The sequence below is a fragment of the Rhinoderma darwinii genome, chromosome 3 (genome assembly GCF_050947455.1).
Source record: "Rhinoderma darwinii isolate aRhiDar2 chromosome 3, aRhiDar2.hap1, whole genome shotgun sequence".
Classification (NCBI taxonomy): Eukaryota; Metazoa; Chordata; class Amphibia; order Anura; family Rhinodermatidae; genus Rhinoderma; species Rhinoderma darwinii.
Genome location: NC_134689.1, coordinates 251138486 through 251152474, shown reverse-complemented (window position 1 = coordinate 251152474; position 13989 = coordinate 251138486). Strand labels below are relative to the sequence as shown.

At 42.4% G+C, this 13989-nt stretch overlaps 1 protein-coding gene across 1 annotated transcript in view; it reads right to left on the bottom strand.

Annotated features, from left to right (window-relative positions):
• Positions 1–10066, bottom strand: part of ARIH1 (ariadne RBR E3 ubiquitin protein ligase 1) — a 76112-nt gene extending 66046 nt beyond the window's left edge. The window contains exon 1 of the mRNA XM_075857723.1: positions 8654–10066. Coding sequence (XP_075713838.1) covers positions 8654–8944 — 291 coding nt within the window. The 5' untranslated portion in view covers positions 8945–10066. The remainder of the gene's footprint in view (positions 1–8653) is intronic.
• Between the last annotated feature and the right edge of the window lie 3923 nt (positions 10067–13989).

The window sequence follows — 13989 nt, the reverse complement described above, 5'->3', positions numbered from 1 at the left end:
GTTGAAGATGGGAATAAAACCAAGATGAAAGCATGAAACAAATGAAAATAACGCCAACAGATCAAACTATGGATGATATAAATGTGATGCATCGATACAGTAGCTTTATGAACTCCAATAGAGCCTTCAAAAAAAACATTCAGAAAATATTTTATTGGCTACTAACAAGAATGTCCTAAATGTGGACATAAGCCGGTCTGTTTCACTGCTCGCGGCAATGCCCTGCAATCAAGACGTTTTGGGAAGAATGGGTAACCCTTATACAGTGAGTCACAAGTTATATTAACATGAATGAGCTATGGTTACTTTTATTTCATTACGATCCAGAGAAATCCTGTCACCGAGATCTAAATCATTTGATATACTTGGCAGCTAAAGAGGCTATTACAAAGAAATGAATATCATCGGATCTTTAAGGTGGCCATACACCTTAGATAACCGATGGGTCAACACTTGTTCGGCAGACAACTATTCCTCCCATCCCATACATGCTCAGCCAAACGTGCATGTCTTCTCAATAGGGAGAGGGGAATAGGCCACTGACAAACACCTCTGGCAGTGGTTAATCTCCCGTTAAAGGGTAACTTAACTTTCAACAAACTTCTAGCATGTTATGGTGACACGACAGAAGTTTTGATTGGTGGGGGTCAGAGCACTGGGACCCCCACCAATCGCTAAAACGAAGAGGCAGTAACGCTCGTGTGAGCGCTGAGCCGCTTAGTTTCTGTTCGGCTTTTTCCGGAAATCGATGTAGCAGTTTACGGGCTCAATAGAAAGTCTATGAGTCCATACACTGCTACATCTGCTTTCTGGAAAAAGCCGAACAGAAACAAAGCAGCTCAGCGCTCACACAAGCGCTTCTGCTGCATCTATATAGCCATTGGTGGGGGTCGCAGTGCTCGGACCCCCACCAATCAAAACTTCTGACATGTCACCATAACATGTCAGAAGTTTGTTGAGCGTTTATAGTTACCCTTTAAGAACAAAGGATCGGGCATGTTGAAATCCAAGATACCCATCTGCCATTGGGTGGGGGGGGGGGGGGGGAGGCGGTACACCCCCCCCCCACACACATTAAAGTGTAGCTAAATATTCGACAAACTCCTGACATGTCATAGTGACATGTCAGAAGTTTGTAATGGTGGGGGTCCGAGCACGGAGACCCCCACCAATCGCTAGTCGAAACAGCTGAAGCGTTCGAGTGAGCGCTCAGCTGCTTAGTTTCTGTTTGGCATTTTCTGGAAAGCCGATGTGTCGGAGTACGGGCTCATAGACTTTCTATTGAGTCCGTACACAGATACATTTATTTCCAGAAAATGGCAAACAGACACGAAGCAGCTCAGCGCTCACACGAACGCTTCAGCTGTTTCGTTCTAGCGATTGGTGGGGGTCTCCGTGCTCGGACCCCCACCAATACAAACTCCTGACATGTCACTAGGACATGTCAGAAGTTTGTCGAACGTTTAGCTACACTTTAAATAGTTGGCTGTTCCCGCTGAAATTGGCGGATTCGGCCGACGTTTATCTAATTTGTACGAGGAGCATTTAGTTTCAAAAGTAGAGTAGAATAACCCGTGTATCCAGAGAGAGGTAGAGGGGGGAGAGAAGGAATGGAGGACGTGTAATTGTTGGTATGTGATTATGGATGTTTGTTAATTTGTATTATTTTATATAATAAATGTATGAACAATGATTTCTGCCTGGATTATCATTTCTGAAATTGACATGCTGTAGATTGAGAATCCGCACTGTAGGTCAATTTCCACATGTGTTTTCTGTGTTTTATCCGCAGCGTGTAGATGACATTTGTTCAAATCTCATTCACTTTGGTGTTGCAAAGTTTTTGCGTGGAAATTCTAGACAGAAATTCCGCAGTGTTTACGCTGTGTGGACGTACCCTTAGAATACATGCTAGTAAGTTACCGGACTACTTTTACTGGTAATTTAGCAACATTCAATACACAATACAAAAAAACACAAGAAATGCACCACATTACAAGAAATCACAGTGTGTCCTGCTGTCCTTCCCCCTGAAAACAGCTGTAAACTGTGGGGGAACCAGAAAAGTATTCTCCAGAATGAGAGATGCTGTGCTCTGGAAAGTAGTATTGGTCCTGAATGGGAGACTCTCCTATTAACACAACATTTCCTAAACCAGGCAAACCCACGTAATTTAAAAAAAAACAAAAAAAAAAACAGACAAAAAGCCAACTGAAAAGAACCAACCAATATAGCAGAGGATCCAGTTGTCACTCTCAAAAATAGGTGATAAATTAGACTAGAAAAATAACAATCAAAGTTACGCTAATCCTCTAAGGCCCCATTCACATCTCGTTGTTTGACCAGGTTTTAACATATACATCACCCATAGGCTCTCATGTTAAAAACTAACAGTGCAGTATACTTTTTTTTGTGGAATCCTGCCAGAATGAATAGCAGAGTCTACTACGCTATTCAATACCTCAAAAAAATAAATGTATTACAATGTATACCAGCCTGGCGGAGGCCAAAAGGAAACTCTTTTGGCCACTATCGGGCTAATAGGGCCCTATGGACATAACTAGCGTGTACCTCAAGAGCTTTACTGGCATACCCTGCTAGATGTAGGGGAAAAAGATGTGCAAAGGGCCTTACTTCTGATTTACCAACATGCACATTTTTGTCTCTGGTGGAAATCCTTCTTAGTGGGCAGTGATGTCATGAGAAATAAGATTCCCTTTAACTGGCATTAGCTGTGATAGATTATTTTTTAAAGGGAACCGGTCAGGAAGCGTTCCTTCCTGGGCAGACATCCACTATAGAGGGCTGAGGGGAAGTAGCTGTCTAGTATTCAGTGTACACCCCAATACTAGACTTGACCAAAGACATCTAGTCCTAACCTGAGCCTCAGTCAATTACATATTACACGAGCAATAGGCTGTATTCACACATACAGGTTTTGTCACAATCTGAATGTGGGTAAGTGCATCTTTCATGTGTTTTTTGCGACTTGTTTTGTAATAATTGCAGAAAGAAAAGTTTAAGTTTGTTGTCATTTACACCAAAAAAAAAAGTTTCATAGTTATATGTTAAATGTAAATGAGTTGATCCTGGAAGAACAGGATATTTTTTCCTGTTTTAAGTGTGGGGTGTTTTGGGCATTAAAGAGGCTCTGTCACCATATTCTCAAACCCCTATCTCCTATTGCATGTGATCGGCGCTGCAATGTAGATAACAGCAACGTTTTTTTTTTGTTTTTTTTAAAACGTTCATTTTTGGCCAAGTTATGAGCAATTTTATATATATGCAAATGAGCTTTGAAATGGACAACTGGGCGTTTTTTTCTCGTTATGTCCAACTGGGCGTTTTTTTCTCGTTATGTCCAACTGGGCGTGTATTGTTTTTAACTGGGCGTGTTTATGTGTATGACGCTGACCAATCAGTGACCATTCAGCGTCATACACTCAACATCTGCACGCTCCTCTCCTGAAATATTCTGTGCTGCTGTGAACTCTGCTCTTACCATTACGTAGCTCTCAGTCTGTTACCTCTCCTCCACTCCTGTCCTCAATAACACCTTCACATGATTGGCAAGTCACCACCCCGCACAAGATCCTACTGCACGGCTGACAGCCGTCAGCTGTATAGCTAACAGCACGGTTGTGTTGGAAGCCCACCCTGCTGTGTGTCTCACTTAGCAGCTGGGTGTGTTCCCCTCATCTAGCTGCTACGTTCTATCCTGACCGCCGGTGAATTCTCTGTGCGGTCTTCGCAGTGCTGCTACCCCGTTTACCTACGGGAGCAGAACGCGGCTCCTGAAATACTCTGTGCTGCCTTAAACTCGGTGGACAGGTCAGGATCCTGTTTTTTTTTTTAAATGCTGCTGGGGAACCCGCTCGATCCACTATATAAGGCTGCGCCTCCATCCTCTTCTGCAAGGCTGTCAGCCGTGCAGTAGGATCTTGTGCGGGGTGGTGACTTTCCAATCATGTGAAGGTGTTATTGAGGACAGGAGTGGAGGAGAGGTAACAGACTGAGAGATACGTAATGGTAAGAGCAGAGTACACAGCAGCACAGAATATTTCAGGAGAGGAGCGTGCAGATGTTGGAGTGTATGACGCTGACTGGTCACCGATTGGTCAGCGTCATACACGTAAACATGCCCAGTTAAAAACACAATACACGCCCAGTTGGACATAACGAAAAAATAAACGCCCAGTTGTCCATTTCAAACCTCATTTGCATATATATATATATATATATATATATATATATATATATAAAAAATAGCTCATAACTTGGCCAAAAATGAAAGTTTTAAAAAAAAAACAAAAAAAAACGTTACTGTTCTCTACATTGCAGCGCCGATCACATGCAATAGGAGATAGGGATTTGAGAATCTGGTGACAGAGCCTCTTTATGGCCCAAAGCAACAGTTCACCTTTTGAAACGCTGCATTCTAAAGAAGTGTTTTGTTATTTTCTTATTACTACCCCAAATTAGTTTTTCTGGCTGCATGGGGGTTTTCTTTGTATTTAACGTTGGAGCGGATACCTTTAGTCTTTAGGTCTTAGCTTTTTTTAAAGGTCTTTTTTAAATCAATATTATTTACCACAAAAATGAATCCTCTCGTCCGCCGTTTTAAAGCGATGCCAAATACGTGTACATATAACATGTCTATAGCACCAAGAATATACTACTTTAGTTTAACATGCATCTTCCTCCCTCAGCCTTAGGGCTTATTTAGACGAACGTGATATACGTCCGTGCAACGCGTGTGATTTTCACGCGCCTCGCACGGACCTATATTAGTCTATGGGGCCGTGCAGACTGTCCGTGAGTTTCACGCAGCGTGTACGCTGCGTAAAACTCACGACATGTCCTATATTTGTGCGTTATTCGCGCATCACGCACCCATTGAAGTCAATGGGTGCGTGAAAATCCCGCGCAGCACACGGACGCACTTCCGTGTGACGCGCGTGATTCGCTCAACAGCAGTAAAATGTATGAGTGAAAACAGAAAAGCACCACGTGCTTTTCTGTTTACAAACATACAGAGTGTCATAATGATGGCGGCTGCGCGAAAATCACACAGCCACGCATCATATGCTGCTGACACACGGAGCTGTTATGGACCTTTTGCGTGCGCAAAACACCGCGTTTTTTGCATGCACAAAACGCACACGCTCGTGTAAATCCGGCCTTAGATGCAGCATCTGCACAATGATGATATTCCTCCAGATACAGACATTTTTGTTGAAGGTGCAAGAGCAGATAGGGCCAGGGTAGAATTGCAGGGCAGGGGTAATTATTGTATGTTAGGGATTACATACGTTTATATTGCACAGAATGTACGATTGCCTGGGCATCTAATGCCAATGCAAAAAGCATGTGTGTCACGTAGGATGTTGTGCACTTGAATAGCCATGCAGGATTTAGTGCTTTTGTTTTTTTAACCTTTTCCATTGTTTTTTTTTTATTTTATTTCTTTTTACAATTAATTTATCATTCTGTCTGGTCCCTGCAGTTCCCATATACAGATCCTTCACAAATGTGATCTAACGGTAACTGCCCATTAGATCACTTACCAGTAATCTGTATACAGGGGACGCTGATCGCTTCTTAGCTGCATGCCTCCAAGCCCTCTCGCCACAAAGAGTCTGTGTGACGTCATCAATGATGCCATGGGATTCCCTAAAAACGCCAGAATGCAAAAACAGCGTCTTCTGCATTTGGGAACACAGCGGTCATTACAAGAACTATGCAAGTTTTTACTTACAGGGAACAGAGTTCAAATCCCTGAAACAGTACAGGCTTGTCCTGTCAGTGTGACCCTGCTGATGGCACTGCAGACAGAAGTGCACAGAGCCATCAAAAAAGCAGGGGAGATAAGGGGTTAAAGGGGTTTTCTGGAGATAGAGAAGGGTTTTTACATTGATGGCCTAGTCTGCTCTTATTTATGCTTCGATGTCTGGTATTCCAGGTCAGTCGTATTCAGTTGAATAGGGCTGACCTGTAGAACCAGATACAGCAGCACAGACATGGAGCGAAAAGGCCCCTTCATTCCATTGAACGTTGGGTGTACCAGTGTTCTCAATCTCACCGATACATGAGATAAAAGTCATCCAAATCCAATAATTTCTGCAGAATCGTCCAACAATCTAATGTCTATGGGGGGTCTATCCGCTGTCCCTCAAAGAGGAACGAACGGGAAAAGAGTGATCACAACATGCCTAATACTTTCTACCCACAAAGAGATAAGCGGCTTATACCCCTCTTCCCACTGAAATTAACATGCACACTCGGATCCGGAATCACAGATGAAATATTTGATGGTTTTTGGTGCAATATTTTGAGCCAAAGCCAGGAGTGGATCCCAACTGGTACGAAAAGTATAAGTCCTTCCTTTATAATACCAGTCCTTCTGAATTCACACGTCTAGATTTGGCACCAAAAACTGCCTTAATCTGGCCAGGAGATCTCAAACAAGAAACTTGTGCTATATAGTGAAATACATCCTCTCTGGCATTGTGCCCCTTGTATGATGAAGGGATGATAGAAGGCAGTCCATTTTTTGCAACAGAAGAAATATTTTACCCCCTTCAGTAAAACAACATTAGGGACATTCTAGTAGTTTTCTGATGTTTTAGGCCACTTGCACATCACGTTTAGGGTATGTGCACACACACTAATTACGTCCGTAATTGACGGACGTATTTCGGCCACAAGTACCGGACCGAACACAGTGCAGGGAGCCGGGCTCCTAGCATCATACTTATGTACGATGCTAGGAGTCCCTGCCTCGCTGCAGGACAACTGTCCCGTACTGAAAACATGATTACAGTACGGGACAGTTGTCCTGCAGAGAGGCAGGGAGGGACTCCTAGCATCGTACATAAGTATGATGCTAGGAGCCCGGCTCCCTGCACTGTGTTCGGTCCGGTACTTGCGGCGGAAATACGTCCGTCAATTCCGGACGTAATTAGTGTGTGTGCACATACCCTTAGGAGATCTGTTTTCCTGCAAGTCATTTTTGATCAAAAGGAGGGTAAACATTCCCTAAGGAAATGTTAGGAAAGGATTCCCCTCTTCCTTGGGCCGAGATCCAATCCCCCTTTTGATCTAAGAAGACATATGGCAGAAGTTCGAATATCTATTTTATTCTACAAGAAGGGGATAAACATTTATTTATTAATTTGTTGATATGAGATGACCAATACCCTGCTACTTGTAGTCTTCAGAGTCCTGTAGATCATGTGACAAGGATAACATCACTAAAGTCGTGCTTTCAAAATATTCCAAATATATTCATGTCACTTACATAAATATATAAGACACGCAGAGCTGGAGAGGGAGCAAGACCGATACAAATCGGTTCCCTTATTTTCTGGACATGGAAATTATTAAGATGGTAAACTTAAAGTCACATAACTGGATCCTAAAGTGTTTATTCATACCAGGTCACTGCATTGAGATCATACTTACATTCCTTCTTCTACAGACAGCTAGTGCCATCAAGCTAAAAAAAAAAACCTCCATGATAAAGTCATATATTTTGTGATTAACGGCGTCGTCTTTAAAGATTTTTTTCTCTTATCCATGTGATGGCACTATCAAACAGTCATGTGACACACCACAACCATTTATTACATAGCTTTAGGCCAGTGCAGAGAAGTACAATGAGGGTTTCTAGATAATTCTCATAGAAACACAGTGAGCCATGCTATAGGTGATGTAGTCACGTGTTATAACAAACGCTGATGCCACATGGACTAGCTGCCTCTGCTCCTGTGCTGTTTATATACGGTCACAGGTATTGATAATCTCAGGAACCTTGCAATATTAAAACATACATTAGGAAGTGATTGGGTTTCTTTGGGGGAAGAAAGCCCATATATACCAATGGGCCGAGAGGGATCCCACAAGGATATGAATGCTCTGCTTTCAAACTGGGAGTATTCATAAAATAAACATATTCGGCAGTAGTTGCATATTCCATTATTTATAAGTGTAGGTTCGCACCTTACACTGGATCTACACTTCAGGGGTCTTTTCACGAGTGTATTTTGCACTATTTAGTAAAGAGTTTCTTAGGAACCCTGATCACCTAGGTAAGACCAATACCAAAATGTCTATCCGTATACCAGCGCTACTAATATATTCACCTTCTTGTGATAAATCATTGCAGAAACCAAACTGCTATAACCATTAAAATGCATCCTAAATACCATTTGATGAACCCAGCACATCTCTGGACCTAAATACCTAAATTTACTAGCAATATATGCCAATGAGACCACTCCAGAAGTCATTTACATTTATCTTTCATAAACATTAATAGAAAACAATCCAACAAGTAAGTCTCTGTTCACATTAGCTTTGCTGGTTCTGAATGAGTTATAATAGGGTCCTCCATGTTTCCATCAAGGCTCTGGGCAAGAAAAGCACGACAGACTGCACTATTCTTGCTGTCAAAATTACCATAACTCCTGACGGTAACTATGAAAAGCTAGTGTGAATAAGGCCTTATGTACCAGTTATTCATTTCTAGTCGCACTTGTTGCCTGGCTTCTGGGATTTGCCCAGCACTGTTTTCTATATTGATCATTAGACATTATACAAGCCCAAATGTCAGACCCCCTGCTAAAAAAGATTTACATGCAACAGGAGATACCTGGATAACCTCGTTCACTTCACGAATGCATTCTACCATGTGCTGTAGAATTTGCTCAGCGGTGAGGACCTCATATCTGTAGTCATCTTCTTCCTCCCCACCAAGACCTGGCCCTAGGACACCTCCACCTCCTTCTCCACATATCCCAGCTCTTTCAGATCCACCAAGTCCAGCTTCCACCAGCTCCACATCTGCTAGTTCTAGCTCATCTTCATGTTCATCCGCTGCGCTGTCTTCACTGCACTCATCATCTTCATCAAATTCATAGTTGTAGCCTTCGTCTGAGTCCATGTTCCCAGTCGTAGGGACAAGATAAACACAACTACAAACCGATATTGTGAATTAGCTATAAAGGCTGCAGCTTCTCAGAGTCCCGTCAGAGGAGTTAGCAAAAAAACACAAAAAAAAACCATAAAACGTAAAGTAATATAAACAAACGGATCCAACGTTGCTCTTATGACCACCCTGAATGTCCGCAATTTTGTCTGGTCTGTTTATATCTAATTCAAGGCCGATATAGATGACTGGGGCTACACTGCGGTAATGCTGTCAGTAAGGCTTAAAGCCCCTTGAGGAATCTGGTCTTTGAGGGGAAGAGTATATTGTAAGACAGCAGCCTGTTAATGTATATCTCTTATAGGCAGAATAGAGATGTCACATATAAAAAAAAAAAGATCTAAAACATCTTTAACCCTGTGAGTCAATGACACTTTCCTTAGCAATTCACTGTATATATGGAACGTTCACATGCCTAATTGTTTCATTGAATGGATAACCTTACCCTGATGTAAATATTTTTAGTCTCAGCTCTACACGGGCATGGAATGGGGGGTAACTGTCTGTAGAGAAAGCCAATGAGTTCCCAGTACTAACTGCAGTATTACCATGACATGTGGCTGTCCAGTACAGCAGTGGACTCACACATCTTGTGTATAAAATACCTAATGTAGTGTGTATGATGAATGCTCCTCTAGCTCCCAATATAACCTATGAATGAGTCACTAGGTTCCACACAGGAACTGCCTCTGCTATACTGTGATGTATACGGGACAGTCTGTATCCTATATAAGGTGCGTGTCTAGCTCGCCTCCTATATAAGGTGTGTATGGGGCCTTGCTCACCGGACCTCTAGCTAAACACACACACGGGATCTCCGGTGTGTCCGAGGCAGGCAGGCCTCAGGCCCCTCTATCACCTCCCCGATGCGCGCTCCCGTTCCGGTTAGTGCGCGCTCCCGGGGTGAAGAGTGCGCTCCTCCTCCAAGCCGAGAAGCTGCCCCAATTCAGATAGTCTCACTCGCCAACTAACGGACAACCCCCCCTCCCCCGGTTCCGGTCTCCTGGAGTCACCGTGCAGCTCCCGTCGCTGAGCCAACAAAGGGGCGGTAGCGTCACGCACGGGCACGTTAGCGCATCACCACCTGAGCGACGACGTCGAGCTTCCGGCGAAGTCACTCCGCCATCTTGGTTGTGGAAAGCTTCCCTCTTACACCAGCTTGTTTGTGGCAGATTGTGCGGCTTATTGAAGGAGCCATTTTGGTTGTGGCATTCGTGTGTATGGGACAAAATTCACCTCAGTGCATAGCGGCAGTACTTTTAATTGTGTGACTAGTGAAGAATATGCAGTGAACACTAGGCAGTAGGAATGCTACGGCAAAGTCGCCATATTAAGGGTGGCATAAAATAAGTTAACATCTTCGTGACTGGAAAGTTGGTGCTACCTTAACTTTATCAAACAGACAAACAGAAAAATATGCAAAGTTTGACAAGAAAGTAGTGTGAATGGCGAGCACTGGATTTACTAGCACTACTACATTTTACTCAACACAGTAGTAATTTGCGCCATACTTTATTAGGCCCCATTCATATAAAGTTTGTGCTATCCGGAGGGCGTATACGTTGTTGAACACTAAAAAAGTATTGAGTATATAGCTCAGCATATACGTAGACTACAATGGGTCCATTTGGTCTATGTTTGTCATACTTCACATTGGGATACTGGTGTTTGGATGTACTGAAAAGCGCTATTCTGTACATCAATAAAAGGTATACGCGACGTAATGTTTTTTTAGCAGTGATCTCAATGGACGACGTATGAGAACGTAATGCTATACGTTTGTATCCGTTTACATACAGTAAACCTATCCTTTTTTTTGTTAGTTTCTCTATTAGGGTTCACTTTAAAAAATAAAAAAAAACGTATTAGTTTTTTTAGGTAAAAAATGGATAGAAACGTATACCGACGTATGACTATACGCTAAACATACACGCTATAAATAAAAACAGACCTAAATAGAAAATGGTACACGTTTGTATACGTTTTCAATGGTCCACGTTCTTTTTATTTAAAAAAACGTATACGCTGGGCGGATAGCACAAACGTGATGTGAATGGGGCCTTAAATAGAAACCTAATTTTTTTGGTGTAGAAAATTTCACATTTGTGCTCCACCAAGGACCTGTGATACAGATGAGGGAAAAATAATTATTAACCCCTTCCCACCGCAGCCATTTTTTTTTGTATTTTCATTTTTTCCATAACTTTTTTTTTTTTTCCATTAATAAAGCCGTATGAGGGCTTGATTTGTGCAGGATGAGTTGTAGTTTTACATGCCACCATTTATTGTACCATATAATGTACTGGGGAACTGGAAAAAAATCTTTGTGGGGTGGAATGAGGGGGAAAAAAACAGAGATTCCTCCATTGTTTCTTGGGTTTCGTTTTTACGGCGTTCACCGTCCAATAAAAATGACACGTTGACTCTATTCTGTGGGTCTTTAATATAGAGAGTTCTAGTGTAGGGACTCTCAAGACGATGAGGACCTTTGACATAGGTTGCGAGCTTGCGTATTTTTATACCTCATGTTTATCATTGATATATTTTTTCAGGATGCTGCCAGGCCTTGTAATGCTGGGGGAGAATAGTTTGTCAGCTTAGTGTGGCACACCTTGCATGTGCTGGGCAGCCTCCCTGATGGAATACTATGGGTATAACTAATAGGCTGTAAGCCAGCATGGTGCAATACACATTATCTTGTGACTGGCATACTTGTGGAAGCATAAAGGGGGTTTTACACTGGGCAATTATCAGGCAGACAAGCTTTCATAGAACACTCATTGCCGATAATTGCCCTGTGTAAACAGAGCTGCAATCAGCAGATGAACGAGCAAACGCTCGTTCATCAGCTGATCGTATCGTTTTAAAAAAGTAAAATATTATCATTGTCAAACAGGGAGATGCGCTGCCGACATGATAATAATGTATGGGGACAAGCGACCGGTGTAACGACCGCATGTCCCCATACATAGCTCCGTGTGACAGGAGCACACGAGCACTGATCAACGAGCTGTCTCGTTGATCGGCGCTCGCTGCATCTGCCAAAATCGGCAGGTGTAATAGGGCCTTTATTTGTGTGCAATGGTAATACTAAATAGCCACCCCCCTCATGAATAGTAGGCGTGAGAGTGACTGTTTATCAGTATTTTGCACCTATGGGATCTCTCTTTATATTGCAATTGTGTCTTGTCTGCATCCTGATGGGAAGTGTTGTTTGAACCTGCCCCTCTGTATCAAAAAGTACTTTTCTTTTTGTGCTATTCTATGGGTCAATAGTCAATACGATTACAGGAATACTAAATTTATATAGTTTTTTTTTATGTTTTACGGTAGTACTTTTACAAGGAAAAAACTATTTGTTAAAGGCAAAGGCAGAGGCAGTACCCACGAGATCAGTGGCAGGAGCACAGCTGTTATACACAGCCAGGCTCCTGCCCAAATCGAAGCGCTCTCCGATTCCGGCAGTTTAAAGCATTAGATGCTGCTGTCAATAGCGGGGATCTAACAAAGGCCAGAGGGATGACCTAATATATTGCCTGTCAGTTTTACACTGACAGGCAATAATGTTTTAATAATTAATTTAATAATAATACCAAAGCATTATATCTGCGATCAAAAGATCGCAAAGTAAGATCCCCTAGTGGGACACAAAAAAAAGGGTTTTTACTGTACAAAAGTAGGAAAACACACATATATATACACACACATATACATATATATACATATACATATATATATATATGGTATGCCCGTAATTGAGGCGACCCATAGAATAAAGGTAACATGTTATTTACGCCGCATAGTGAACGGAAAAATGATGCAATTGAAAATTACAACCCATCCTGCAAAAAACAAGCCCACGATACCACTATGTCGACGGAATAAAAAAAAGTTACGACTCTTGGAATGCGACAGTGAAAAAATAAAAATTAATCCTTGGTCATTAACGTGCAAAAAGGCCTGGTTATTAAAGGGGTTAATGTGGATAGTTGATTCCATATGCAAACGTGATGCCACCTGACATCCCGCTGTAACGGCCAGCACCGGAGCTAGGCTCCGATCCTGCCGATTAACCCCTTAGTTGCAGCGATCAAGCGATCGCTGCATCTAGGTGGTTTCTAGCCTGTCGGCATCCCTGCGTCGCCGGAATGCCGGTTGTTGCTATGGCAACCAGAGGCCTAACAATGGCCTCCGTCGGGGCCTAAAAGGCTTACTATCAGGGCCAAGAAGATGGAGCAGGCTCAGAAGCTGAGCCTGCGCCATCAATCGCGAGTTTCAGCTGTATATTAGAGAAGACATCCCACTGTAACGGCCAGGACCGGATCTAGCCTCTGATCTGGCAGATTAACCCCTTTGTTGCAGCGATCGCTGCATCTAGGTGATTAGTTCGCACCCGATGGTTGCTATGGTAACGATCGGCACCCGCGTAGGTGCCGATGGTTGCTATGGCAACCGGAGGCCTAACAATGCCCTCCTTCTCTGCCTAGTACGGAAGCCTATTAGGCCCCGCCCGCAGTTAGTGCAGTGTATTAGAATAGCGATCAGGGCTTCATGCCTTCAAGTCTCCTAGCGGTACAAAAAAGAAAGTTAATAAAAATGTGAAAAAGTTTCAAGTTAAAAAAAAAAAATAGCTGTCTTTTTCCCCATAATAAGTCTTTTATGATAGGAAAAAACTAAGAGCATTACAAAAAGTACACATATTTGGTATCACCGCGTCTGTAACGACCCAAACTATAAAGATATCACATTATTTTCCCCGCACTGTGAACACCGTAAAAAAAAAAAATTTAAAAAAATTCCAGAATCGCTGTTTTTTGTTCACCACATATAATAAAAAGTGATCAAAATGTTGCATAGTCCCAAAATTGTACCAATAAAAACTACAGCCCATCCCGCAAGAAACAAGCCCTCCCATAACTTTTTTGATGGAAAAATAACAATCATATGGCTCTCAGAATATGGTGATACAAAAAATAATTGGTTTAAAAAAAAAAGAATGT